This window comes from Anabas testudineus, chromosome 23 (genome assembly GCF_900324465.2).
Source record: "Anabas testudineus chromosome 23, fAnaTes1.2, whole genome shotgun sequence".
NCBI classification, from domain to species: Eukaryota; Metazoa; Chordata; class Actinopteri; order Anabantiformes; family Anabantidae; genus Anabas; species Anabas testudineus.
Window position 1 is genome coordinate 7,425,551 of NC_046631.1, and position 14,176 is coordinate 7,439,726.

General features: G+C 40.1%; 1 protein-coding gene across 5 annotated transcripts in view; it reads left to right on the top strand.

Annotated features, from left to right (window-relative positions):
• The first annotated feature begins 1,355 nt into the window (after positions 1-1,355).
• ptpn12 (protein tyrosine phosphatase non-receptor type 12) overlaps positions 1,356-14,176 on the top strand; it is a 38,993-nt gene continuing 26,172 nt past the window's right edge. For 3 of the 5 annotated variants that reach the window (XM_026362956.1, XM_026362954.1, XM_026362959.1), the window contains exon 1: positions 1,356-1,949. In XM_026362956.1, the coding sequence (XP_026218741.1) occupies positions 1,848-1,949 (102 nt within the window). In that variant the 5' untranslated portion in view covers positions 1,356-1,847. The remainder of the gene's footprint in view (positions 1,950-14,176) is intronic. The other 2 variants (XM_026362955.1, XM_026362957.1) reach the window with 2 other exon arrangements.

Consider the following 14,176-nt stretch of genomic DNA (forward strand, 5'->3'; position numbering starts at 1 on the left):
CACACACACGCATCATCTATCTATCTAAGTGTGCGTGCTCTAGATTTAAGTCCAGTAACGGTCGTGTGGTGGGATGACAGGATTATCTGAGCATTTCGCTCTTATTTAGATGAGTGAGAAGATTAACCTGTATAAAATAATTTACTGTAGAGGTCAGGAAATAATCACGACACCATCTATCTTACTTGAGCAGAGCTCCCATTGTCACATTTAACAGTGGATATTGCAGAAAAATAAAAGACAAGAGATGTAATAAAGTATTATCAGTATAGAACACGCACAGACCTAAATAGAAATCTGTTATATGGTAATTTGCTGCAGCTTGTATTGAATAAGAACTGTTCTATATCAACACAGTCGTAATATAAAATTTTAAGTAGATTTTTTTGATGACTTTAAAGGAATAGGTTAGTTTAAACCCCAGGGAATGTTTATTACTTTTTTATTTATTGTTGCAAACGTATTCCTGGATACATTTAACGGTCAACTAACGCTATCTCCTAAATAAAAGTAAATAAGGAGGTGTTAGCTTAATATAATAACACAGATGTAAATTTACCATTATAGCTGAAATTATATTATTCTTTCTGGGCAACTTCTTATGAGATTATTTAGAAACAAATTAGAATTTACAGTCCTGTCGAATCATAGTGTGACAAAATTGAATGCAATATGATTAAAACTATACAGAAAAGTTAATGCAAACCCATTAAATTGTATGCATCTTCAAAAATACAGTAATGATAATCAAGACAAATATTGTAAAATCTACAAAACATTTTAAACAAATAATGACAATCACATTTCACAGTTAATTTTATCTTCAGATGTTTGCTTTTAAAACGTATTAGGGCGTTTCAACAGCAAGATTAAAATTGTGTTTGAAAAGTCATCATTAACATTTTAAGACAAAGATACATTTGAAAACAGCTTTTTAAACACAATAATCAGCTTCAAACACCATCAAACATCTTACATCTTTCTCTGCACTTAAAACATATGTATAATAATATAATATATTTCACTTATTGCCCCAAGAAACTAAAACAGCTCTTTCTAGAGCACTTATATAGACATATAGAGGCTTATTTATTTGCTTGCTTTGGACTTTATTTGTAAGTATAAATATAAATGTAAAATCGTGTCTAAATCTGTTTTCTATGCATTTCTCTTGCCTTAACAGCGAAGCACGTAGCTATGACAGACACGCAACCAATCCAATCAGCGCTGAGTTTGGGCTGGAGCTACATTCGCTTCAGCCAATGATATTTTAATTCCTGGTGACGCATGCCCAATCGCGGGGCGCTACATCCTGGAAGAGGCGGGCAGTTGTCGCCGTTGGCTTTGCCCAGTCCGGATGTTCCCCAGTAGCGAATAACGAGCAGCAGTGTGTGAATGTGGCAACCGAGGTAGACAGGGAGGGGTGGATAGACTGACCAGGGCAGGGGGTTTTTTGTCCTTTTTTCTTTATTTTTCCTTAACTTACAGACACAGTTCTTTGCGGTTCATGTTAGGCCACGAGTTTCAACTTGTTAGCAGGACACACACCGCCGCCGCCGCCGCCTTTCTTTTGGACAAACCGGTGTCGTTGTGAAAACACTCCAGAAGAAAGAAGGAAAGGGAGAAACAACATGGGGCGATGATAGAAAAAGGTGTTGTGTGAACCGACGATGACTCCCTGGGAGGATCCGTGAAGCTTATTTATTTTTATTTATTCCCCTTGTGTCCTTTTTTTTTTTTTGTTTTGTTTGTTTTATTTTTACGTGTTGTGCTCCCTTGCTACTCCGGGGGGTGGCTTGTGTTTTTAAAGGACAGGACAACGGGATACGTTAGCAGAGGACCTGAAGATGGACCAAGCCGGCATCCTGAGAAAGTTTATCCAGGGGGTGAAGGCCATGAGCGAGGGGGGCGATGAGAGGGGAGAGGACAACTTCAGCAACGACTTTATGGTGGGTCAAAATTACCAACACTTAGCCTCTTTTAGCCTCAACTACACCTCTATCTTTTAATCATTTCCTCCATGCCGAACCTCCATATCCAACCCCCCTCCTCCCCGTCTCCTGGTTCCCTGCATCCCCCAGGAGGTGAAGCAGGGGCGGCCACACTGCCCTCTTCCTTTTCCTCCCATTTCCAGGCTGTACATGGCGGCCTAGCATTGTCTCCCCAGCCACAGACACACCACCGGCTCCTGTTTCTGTGAAATCAAGACAGAAAACAAGAAAACAAGACACGTTTTCCAGCCTTGGGCTGATTTCTTTACATGGCATTGTTTGGATAGCTTAGCTCGGAGGGAACTGACTGGGCTTCAGTGCTGTGTTACTGTGGCTATTAGTCTGTTAACCATGTCTGATTGTTACATTACAGCGCAATTATTCAGGATCCTAGAGCAATTATTAATAATATATCACCCTAAAGTATAGTTTATAATCTCATCATTTTTTCATGCATGTAGAAATGGTCCTTAGAGAGGAGAAATAGGGATTTATTCTAACTATCATATTCAAATAACACATTTTGCTTGCTTTATGATGACTACTGGCCCCCCAGTCATAAGTTTGCCTTTACTACATCACTTGGTGTTATTGTGTTGCAACGCTGGACTCAAAATAGGACTTCTGCCAGGCTTGTGAAATAGCTGAAATAGCCACATCAGGAATGGCACTTCCATAATAACATCTGTGGTCATTTTAGTTTAATGACTTTGATTAGGAAATCTACTAACTGGAGAGCACATACACTTTTATGACTTGTGTTTGCAGCAGTTTATGTTAAATTAACTATTAGTAAATCCACTGAAAGGTTTAGATAACAGGCCAGTTAGCTGACTAGGCTTGAATTTACCTATGATATGTTAAGTGTGAGGGAAATGAAGTGGTTTGATTTGCCTTTTTGTGCTGCTCTTTGATTATTTAGGAAGGAGACGTCAGAACAGTTAACTTTTTCCCCTTTTGGTAACAGTTGCAAACACACACCCTTCTCCTTACTTCTCTACTTCATGCAAGCTGCTTGCTGGAGCTTGCAACATTCTTTCTGGGCCCATTTCATAACATTTTGTCCTAGCTTTAAACTGGAGCTTTATCAACCGTTGGGCACACTTTGGATAAAAGCTGCACTCGCTGACGTTCAGTTAGGTACATAACAAACTCTGAAATATGTAGAACGATGTGTCAAACTAATGACACTGCCTGTTCTTTAAGCATGTTTCCGAAATCAGGGGGTAGCGGATGTTGCGCTAAAACCGGACTAGCACGGGCGTTGTGGTGTTAAAGCCACTGAGGAAGTGCTTTATGGATGAGGGAGACAAGCTACAGGAGCTGGGACTTGTCTGCTGTTGGCTTCCTTACAGGCCATTCATTTCATAATGCATGTGATCAGAGGTTCACTTTAACTTTTACTTAACATTGTGCGCTACAGCCATTTAATTAAAATGAATATTGAGTATAATATCACCTTTATAAATATTCTTAGCCTGTGGACATTTGTATTGGCTGGTGGTTGCTTTTAACCTAAAATTCTATAATAATGTGTAGTTGATTAGATAAATGTAGGTAATTCCTGTAACAGCATTATATTTATCATCTGTAATGTTACACATATCCATGACCTGTCAATTGATCTGCTGCAGCCACAGTGCTCTTCTGTTGTACATTCACAGGAACCATAGGAGACACAATGCAGTGTTAAAACTTGTAAAGCTTGTTGTTGAGGTAGATAAGAGTGTCCTTTACATATTTACCCTACAAAACATCCCTACAGCCTTTGTAGCCACAAAACTTACAGGACACCACAGACTGGTTGTCATGCATAATTCCTAAATCTCTCAGTGCTGTCTGTTCAGTTTCCGTCTAAATTATTTTTTATTGTAGTATAATACGTTCATTTGTTTCTGCAGCAAAACATATTTACTTTTAACCTTTAGGCTATCCCACATCCTTCCAGACAGTAATGTGACTATCAAACAGCTCATATAAACGAAATCTTTGAGCCTGGCATGTGCCTTAATCTGCTTATTTGGTGTAATTAAGTTATTTTCCAACATACAGCCTTGGTGAATGTCAAGTTTATGGTGTTTATGTAAATGGGGCTTGAAGCTACATTTGCTCTCACCTGGCAACATCAGGGGCCTGTGGTTGGTGAGTTTGATCTAAATTATTTAGCAGACACACCAGCATGTAGATAAGAAAACTGCTCTGATTGAGCGCAGGTGGGCCTGGTGCCAGTGTAGCAAACACAATTAGGATGCGTCAGCCTCAGGCAACATATAAGTAAGTGCTTCAGATGGTTGCTACTGGTCCATCAAAACGATTTCAGGCCTTATGTGAAGCTTCCAATTGCTGGAGTCAAACTCACAATACCACAAGCGCACGGGGTGTGCTCGTCTGCGCACTGAGTCACCAGAGCACCCTGACATAACACCCACTTTAACTGCCTATTGTTGTTTATATATAGAATGTGTTTTATAGACCTAATTACAGTGCTCTGTAGGGCAACAAGTCAGAGATTATACGCTTTGTTCAGTACTCTTTTTTTCAGCTGTTTGAGGGAACTCGAGCACTTGAAGTTTTTCCGCCTGGCACCCAAATGTGCGAAATGTCATATTGTCTGCTTCAGAAGATGTTTAACCCCACTATAAACATTTGTGGCTATCTGAATTGTCACAGGAAATTTAGTTAATGGCAATCATATGGAGAAATGTCAACAACTGATCCAATTACATGGCACAAACTTGTGCATAGGGTGCAGGCACATCGGGGGCCTCCCATGAAGTGCACAATCCCGGGTCTTTGGTAATCAAAGAGTTAGATTACATGCTGCTATAGTCCCTCGAACCGATAGCCAGTGGGTGCCTATAATTTCTTCTTTTGTATTTTTCTAGTGAGTATATGACATAGTGCATTTTAAAGCTGAACCAAATGACTTTGCATGGACACCAGCAACAAGCTTCAGCAGTGACACTATGGGGCATGTCAATAGAAGGCACAGGTCATCATCTTGAACAATCTAGTCTGATAATTATAGTTTAATCCAAGGGCATACAAATGGATTGAAGGGCAAAATATATACTGTTAAGTCTTAGAGTCTGTCTCGTGACGCAGGTTCTGCAAAAAGTGGGGCATCTGTGCAGTCAGTGGTGCTGTAAAACCAAACAATAGCAATCTTACTTGTTTCACAAGGGTGGTTATCAACTGGATCTGTCCACCCACGACTTTCTAAACCAGCTATTAGTGCACTTATGTAAGAGAGAGAGAGAGTTTTTTCAACAAATAGCCAGTTACAGAGACACATCGAGAGAAGAAATTTTAGGACAAGATGAAACATTTGGCAAAAAGTTGATAATGACTCAGTAGCTGGCTGTCAGTAGTCATCTGAAAAGTAAAATAAAGCAGTAAAAAGAGAGGGAAGAGTCACAGAAACATGATCTGATGTAAACAAATTCAGTCTACTTTCATGTATTATCATTTAACATGTATCAATTGTTAAACCTGATCAAGGACTTAAATATACGAGTAACAGTAGAGAGGTTCCTTTTGGTTTGGTTTTACTGCTCTGAGTGAATCCTGATTGCAACAGTTCAGTTGTTGATTAATGTTATCTATCTATCTATTAAAGTTATAATGCTGACTCACAAATCAGCCTTTGTAAAGCTAATTTCAACATTGTATGGACAGAGCGCTCACTGCCTGCCGTCTTTCAGACATGTATTTTGCACTTCACTATTGATGTGTCACTTCCTGTGGGCAGAGAAAGTGTCTGCATCTGACACTGACTTTTAAGCAACTGAAGACTCCACTTTCTCTGGTATGGAGACACTGTTCTTTTATGCAGCCACCTGTTTTATTACATATTCATATATATTAAATATATCAATTAATCTTTATAATCACTAGAGGTAGGAGTGCAGTGCTTAGCTCAAGGCTAGGGTGATTGAACTCACAGCTGCTGATAGACATACAACCTGCAGGCTTTGAGCTTGTGACCTGTGTGTTATGGGAAACCCTCTGTAGCTATGAGGCCTCCCTGCAGCATGAAAGAAACATGCTGTTAGAAAAGAAAAAAAAACGTTCAGCCAACGTGCCTCATGTGTTTTTACACATGCATTTTATGCATATAAGGCCCCAGCAGCAGTGGCCGTTCAGAACCTGGCAATGTAAAAGTAGCATTGCACAAGATGTGAAATTTAACTTATGCCAAATGTAAGTTGTTGTCGAACACGAAGCTGAGAACAAATGTCTTTAAGCACACTACAGTTTGGTGTCTGTTCATATGCCAAGTGCCCTCATGTGGCACACGAACAGACGTCTGCATATGAACAGATGCCTACATATCGTGGGCTCCATATGAGATAGGAGGAGGCACTTTATGTGTCTTTATGGAAGTGTAAAAACATTTCACAGGTTTAAGAAACGTAGCAACAAAGTGGTTTAGAGTTGGAAATGAGAAGATGAGGAGGATGATGTAAAGACAGGAAATGAACCACACGACTGAAAACAAAATGAAACACATCTGTTTGCCCTGCTAGCTCTGTGATGTGTTACCTGTGTCATTGCACCTGCAGTGATATTGTTTCCAAATGCACTGGCCTAAACTCACGTTGAAGTGCTTTTGGGTTCAACACTGTGGTCAAGACAGTGATTAGACATACAGTAGCAGTAGTGTGTTGTAGGAGCGTGGTTCTGTGTGTGTATGTCCTCCCAAGCAAGACATCAAAGAGAGCAAAAAAGTGCAAACACACACTTTTCCTAAACATGTGTCTTGTCGGGCAGACATAAAACACTCAGAGGGGAGGCAAGAAAATGAGATGTGACAGTGCCAAACATGCCTGTGTGTGTTTGTGTGTTTGTCTGTGTGTGTTCTTGCAGGTTTTTGCTTGTGTGTAGTAACAATTTCAACTGTCACCGGGGGGCTTCCCCTTCTCTTTTCTCTGTGGTATGTATGTGTGCACGTTAAGTGTCTGCACACACCCTCAGCACATGATGTTGAAACGCGCACACACACACTCACAGGTCATTGTGTGTAATAATTCAAAGATAAAGGTGGACTTGGGTGTTTAGAGATCTTATTTCATAAATAATTCAGAGTGGCCCTAGACTAACTGTGACTGAGGGGGAGAAGTGTTGTGTTCAGATAAACGATGCACATGATAAAAGGAAAACACAGATTTTAAAATGTTCTTCTGATGAAACACCCTGAGCGTAAGAATGATCACAGCGTGCTTTTACTTTTTACCGTCAGTGTTGCATGTGGTGTTTTTATTTTATGAATTCAATACTGATGCTTCTCCTTTCATGTAACCAGATTGAATGTGAGCACAGTATGTGAGCCCTATTTTGGTGAAATAATGCACCGCCCCTGGTATGCACAGTATTCTGGGTTCTCGCTTTCAGACTCATCAGTCAGTCATTGTGTTGAAAATGAGCTGGAGGGCCTCTGGGATGCAAATCCCAGGACAGGAAATTTGTAACCTCTAGAATTTTTGATTGTACATTTATATAAGTATTAAAGTAATACACCAGTTTTTTAAAGGTGTTTACAGCTGTTATGGGTTGTCTTCTCTGCTGTCTCCCATTGCTGGCTAAAAAACGAGAAGCCTGGTGTGTTTGCACAGCACTGCAGGGGTCGACTGCTGTTTTTTGTGTGTGTGTGACAGTCACAGTAAGCTTGCTTCATGTTTCTCTAACCAGACTTCTAATTTCACCCACCCCCAGCTACGACTTAACCCAGAAACCTGCCTATTGCCCCTGAAGATGGGCGTTTCTCAGAAAAGACGCAACATAATGTTTCCACTTTGGTTTTTACTGAAGAACTTTAATGATGTCAGGAGCATCTACCCTGCTGAGGTGTCCTTGTGGTAGGCACCAGAGGTCGTACCATAAGGAAGAAATTACAGAAACATAGAAATTACTATAATATCAGGGATCAAACAAGAATACATAGGAACGCACTTTGAACTCCTGACTCTGAGTGAAGCTCAGATTCACTTAGGTCACTGATCACTGGGTCATCGTTCCCCTCTCCCACAGGGCAGTGAATATACACATAAACACTAAGTGCATAATGAACACACGATGTGCTCCTGTCCCAGATGATTTGGATTATATGCAGTTTGTCCACATCTGCTTCCTGCTATAGCCGGAGATCCAGACTGGAAAATTACTACCAGGTAAATACCAGTAAATGGCAAACTGTGTTTACTACATATAACATTGAAGTCAACTATTTTAATTGAAAATCTAAACATGCCAAATGTCCAACGTTGTGTGCCTGGCTCTCAGTGCTTTCGGTGATGATGTCCTTGTTGATTGGTTTTAAAGGCTGATTATGGTTTCAAATGGTTAATAATGAGGAGCTTACAGGAAGTGTCACATGAAGGTCAGCTGCAGGATCTCATAACCTGAGTGAAAGTTATGTGAGTGATAGCTTGGTATACTGTCAGTGTTTTTATCCTGTCACATTGGGTAAGACATTTTTTGCCAAGTTTCCTTTCCCTTTTTCTGATTGCCTGGCACCTAGAGTGAACCCCTGTGTTAAAATTCAGTCATCATACAGTGTGATACACTGTTCCGCTTGCTCATTTGCAAAGCAGTACAAACTCAGATGTTTGCTTAAATCTTTTTCTGGATGATACCATTGGAAAACATTCCGATTTTAACAGCAACATATCAATCTGTAGTTGTTTTTCCGCCCAGTTTTAGCTGAATTCTGTGCCTGTGACAGCTGTGAAGTATGGGCCGTCACATCCTCGTAAATGCAAAATCTCAGGACTTCCTTGAGAAAATTTAGCACAAACATCCACTTGGGCTCAAAGATGAACTGGTTACCCTTTGACCTTTCCAAATTTAAGGCCACTGTGACCTCATGTCTGTCCCTTTCTCATTAAGGCTGCCCCTGGACTGGTTGTTATATCTATACAATCACAAGGTGTTACTTCTAGTGCTTTTTATGTTTTAATTTGAAAAATGTTACAGTATGCACATTATTTTTACATGCAAGCATTTTTTTATTATTATTTTATGTACGTAGAGTGAAAATGTGGACAAAAATGAACTTGTCACAGATATTCTCATGCTCACCCTTCTTAAGTGCCTGGATCTGTTTCCAGTCTGCATTCCTCCCATTGCTTTTTCCCCCTCCGTCTACTGTTTAGTCTTCTGATATTGTAAGTGCACAAACACACTCACTTGTTAGGTTTTCTGTGCTTTTTTGTGTCTACAATATACTGTAGACTGTCTACTGTACATGCATGGTTAGCATTTGTGGTCCCAGAGGAAGTGCTCTAACAGTAGTGACGTTAGTTTTAAATGGGTCATTGAACCAGGTGCTTTCAGTTTAGCACAGGTGCTTCCTGTGGTCAGTGTCACCATATCATGCACCACACACACAAAAAGTGTGCCACAAATACATAGTCACATATAGTTGTTGGATAGTATGATTGTAGTAGTGGTAACATCGCCGCCCATACGAATCCTAGCTGTGGCCCTGTGGTCTTTAGGCAAGACTCCTCACGCTTACCCTGCCTTTGCACTGTACCTTTATAAGTCGCTTTAGTTAACAGCGTCTGCCAAATGACTAAATCTTATGAAATTATTCAGAAATGATGATGTCTTAGAAGCTGAATAGCAACATATTGCCAGGATTAAAGCAGTTTTGAAGAATAAATCAATTTAGCTTCTCATTGAGATCTCTATTCTTAATTGATATGTTCTGCTTTTTGTGTTACCATGTTTCCCATGCTGAAGTGTAGCCCTTGTGGCCCTTGTGACTTGCATAACAGAATAACATGTGGTGATTCAGATAGTTTCAGAATAGAAAATGAAAGAGCAACAAACAGAGAAAGGGAAGCATGATGGCTAATTAAAGGAACCCAAGTCAGCTTTGTGCCAATGAATTGCTAAAGATTGTGTGTGTGTGTGTGTGTGTGTGTGTTTGTGTGTTTGTGCGTGCGTTAATGTCCACTCATGCTATCAGTGCTCCACTGACCTATTTTGGCCAATGTCCAGTAAGTGTTAATGTCCCAACAATGCACAAGGGTATGCATGTTTGTATGTGTGTTTACAGTTTGGACACTGATGCTAGTTGTTGCATGTTATCTCTGTGAGGATGTTTAGCTGTTCAAAAGGTCTCTCTCTCTTTCTCTCTTACACACACACAGCCTGAACCCCTGAATCACACTGGTGGTCAGGGTGTGGTTTGATGTTACTTCCTTAGTGATTCAGCTTGATTATTAAGCCAACAGTAGTAGGCACATGACATGGTGCCCTGTTCTCTGAAAAATGTATTGTATTTATATATAGAATATGACATTTCAATCCTGAAAAGTAAGTAACAGAATTAACATACTATCATTTAGAAAACTGCCTACCTGTTGTAAGTTGTTGTTTAATTTATAAAAATAACAATTTGTCATTTTACTAGATTATTTCGTTGTTGCCAGCAGTAACTTCCTGCATTGTCCACTGATTTCCCTTATTTATGTCAAGCTAAGCTTATTTACCCCACCTACATATTAAGTGTTTTGGGAGTGGTTTCAATCTTCTCATCTAACTCAAAAAAGGAAGCAGATGATTTCCCAAATGTCACACTACTCCTTTAATAATCATAACCCACTCCTTTCGCAATTACACATTTGGTGGAGCCACGTGTTTTCTATCACTAAATAAGACTTTGCACTTTGCAGCCTCTTCCGATTTGAGACACTAATGCCACATAGGGAGAAGGAAAGGCAGGGAGAACGCCAATCAAGCTTATTGAATTATCAGAGAGAAGCGGAGCGACAGCCACACCGACCCTTTTAGTCTCTGTGCTGTAGCAGTGCATCTTTTCCCCAAACGCTCGCAACGCGGGAAATGGATTTTTCTGAGAGCATTGTAAGGGGTGACCTATTTTAGCTTGTGTGTGTGTCTACATGGAAGGTGACCCTCAGTACACTAGCGCTCGACACCCCCACTTCCTGACCACACACACAAAAACCTTTTCCCACTGCTTCTGCAGGAAGAGCGTATTTACTGCCAATCAGTGCTTGCTGCCGACTTAAAGAAAGATAATGTGTCTCTTGTCTGTGTGTGTGTGCGCGTTTGGGTGAATTATTCAGTGTGCCAGGGAAGTACAGCGATGCTGACTTATTCAGCCAGGAGACCGAAAGTAGGTTAGACCCAGTAACAACTACATCTCTTTCTCTCTCTCTTTACCTATACCTACTCCTGGTAGCAAGTTTTGTGTTTCTACCAGGTTCTCTGTTCCCCTTTCAATCACTTTCCCTTTCTACTCTCTTTCTAATTAGCTTCTTTTCTCTTCTTCTGCCTCTCTCTGCCCAGTAACTGCTCCAGCATCCTCATCCTCAAGTCATTTCAGGCCAACTCAAGTTATTGTGAAGAAACGTGCATGTGAGCATGAGCACATATGAGTTAGTCGCACCCTGAAGGGGTTCTGTGAAGTCGGCACTGGGCTTTTTAGGGACAACGCCCTGTCTGTGTGTGTGTGTATGTTTGTGTGTGTGTGTGTGGCACTGGAAGTCAAGCATTCACAGGAAACTGGCCAGCTCAGTCATGCTGACTGATAGGAAGTAAAAAGGTGATAGAAGCAGAAGGCAAGATAAAGGTAGATTACAAACAGCAAGAGAAAGATTTTCTGTGATTGTGAAACATTTTTGCGTTAAACAGATCGTTGCATTACATTGAAACTTGTTTTAATTGTGGAGAACGACCCAAAAAATACGACTGTTTTCTGTTTGAAAAGGTGGAGCTAGTTGAACATTGGCAGAAATGAACACCCATCATGTCCATCAGCTGATTTAAGCAAGGGTAATCAGCTTCACACTTTTTGCTGACATTACCACAACAGTAAAGCGTAGGTGGTTTCAGTACTTTCTTGTCTTCAAATGTGTGAAAACCATAGAAAACTCCTTCAGAGTTTTGTAGAGCTTTCGTTACATCGCTTTCCTGTGAAGAGAATAGTTTCCTGTGATGTTTTGTTCTCTTGCTATGGTGCATAACGAAAGTTCAAACAACAAAATGGCTTTGGTACGTATAAAGCAGAAGTGCGTAATAGTTAGCTGTTTAAATATCTTTGGGTTTCAGGTTACTTACTGTACAAAACAATACATTTGTAGACATCATCTTGACCCCTGTATGGTGCTTATTCACATATTTGACAAGCTAAAAGCTCCAAAATGTGGCATTTTTGCTTAAAAACAAAATTATTAGATGATATTTACTTTTCTTTGCTGTGCTACTCTGCTGCCCCTCGTCTATTTATAACAGAAGCTAATAAAAAAAGGACATGTGAAACAGAAACACGGAATAAAGGAACCATTAGCTTAGTTACAAAGACCTTGACTTGTTTTCTCCTCATATCACCAAACTCTCATATTCTCCTCTCTCCCACTCCTCCGTCTCCACCTTTTCCTTACACTACACTTCACTTGTCACTTTGTTTTGTAATGCTACAGGGCAGCAGGCAAGGGCTCTCTCTTTCCACTTTGTTTCTTTAGCATCCTCCAGGCCTTCTCGTTGTTTGTGTGAAAGTACATGCTTTTGTGTTCGTTCCTCCATGTTTGTGTCTTTTGTGCGTGTGTCTGTGTGTAACAGAGGAAGTAAGCGTAATTAGAAACAGAGTCTGCTTGTGGGACAATGGAAAGTGGAGAAAAACAGTAGCTGGGTCTCCATCCAAGTTGTATCACATTATACAAGTTGAATCCAATAAAATTTTTGTGTGTTTGAAGTGTATTTTTATTCTAAGTAATTAAAATGTGCAACAAATACCACCAGATTTTATATTTGTAAGCCCAGTAAATGGTTGAATTTGACTGTAAACAGCAGTTAGAGTATTAAAGACTTTTCCAAATGCTGTCGGTTAAATATCTGCCCAACACTGAAACCAATATCTCACCACACACCTTGTGCGAGCTGATACACTATGTGTGTGCACTTGCCTCTTTCATAATTAGTCCAAAAAAGTATCCGCAGCAATGAGTGGATGATATTGGCAACATGTAAAACTTTCTGCAGTTTATGCACCAGAGTTTGGCAACATGAATTATTCAATTTAGGCAGAATTGTTCGTCTGTAATATTTTCAACCAGGCAGTGTGTGTCTTTGGGTTACAAGTATTCAGAAACAGTTTCAAACCATGTCTCTCAACCACTTGAACTGGCACCATGTGTTCGGCGATGTAATTACTGACAGTGTTTGCTATGTCTCGCCATTTGTTGTTTGTCTTGCCGTAAGGCTTTTTTTTTTTTTTTTTTTTGCAGCGTGGCTCTGCTAAGGTTTCCTGAGAGTGTTTTTGGGCTGGTACTTTGGCTCGTTTAGTCCTGTCGAGGGGCTGAAGCTTTTCATAGTCTTTATATTCTGTCCGTGTGCAACACCGCACTTGTAGAGTATCCTGTCGAGGGGCTGAAGCTTTTCATAGTCTTTATATTCTGTCCGTGTGCAACACCGCACTTGTTTGCATTTGGTAAAACAGGTTGTTGTCTTTTTGAAGTCAAACTAGCTCCATGCAAGTGAGAATGATCTGCATCTAGCAATTAAATGTAACAGCTTTGAAGATTTGAAGGCTGGTGGTGTCTGTATTTTGTCTCTTGGCACTGTTTGTTCTTTCATTTTTAACTTCAATCATGCATTTTTAGGGAGCTACGCTGGCTTGACCTGCAGTACAGTGACCGTTTATGCCTGTACAGTACTAGTATTCTACATTGGCAGTAGTCCGTCCTAAGCTATAAGATGTGTGGACTCCAAGAGCATGTTTCTGTTTGATCATCGTCATCAAAACAATGAAAATATTATCATAGACAATATACTGTACACCATACATTACTACTTCAAACTACCTTTTCACAGTTGTGTAGGAAAAGTCAGCTGATTAAACTGTGACATTGATTATAAGACGAGAGAAATCATCTGTTATCTAATTGAAATCATTTCAGTCCTTAACTTTGAAGTTTGCAGGCTATGATGTGGTGCAACGTGTCAGAATTTATAGGCTTTAATGAAAGGATTAACTAAAAGTACCCAGTTTTCTGTAAAAGAAGTCAGATTTTCTCCAAAGAGAAAATATTTGTCATCATTACAGGGCACAGTTCTGTGTATGTTTATCTCCACATAATGTGTTTTGTGGGTTGAAGGAGTCACAGGCCATCACAAATCTCTACTGCTCGCCTTTCCTGCTCATTGTGTGTTTG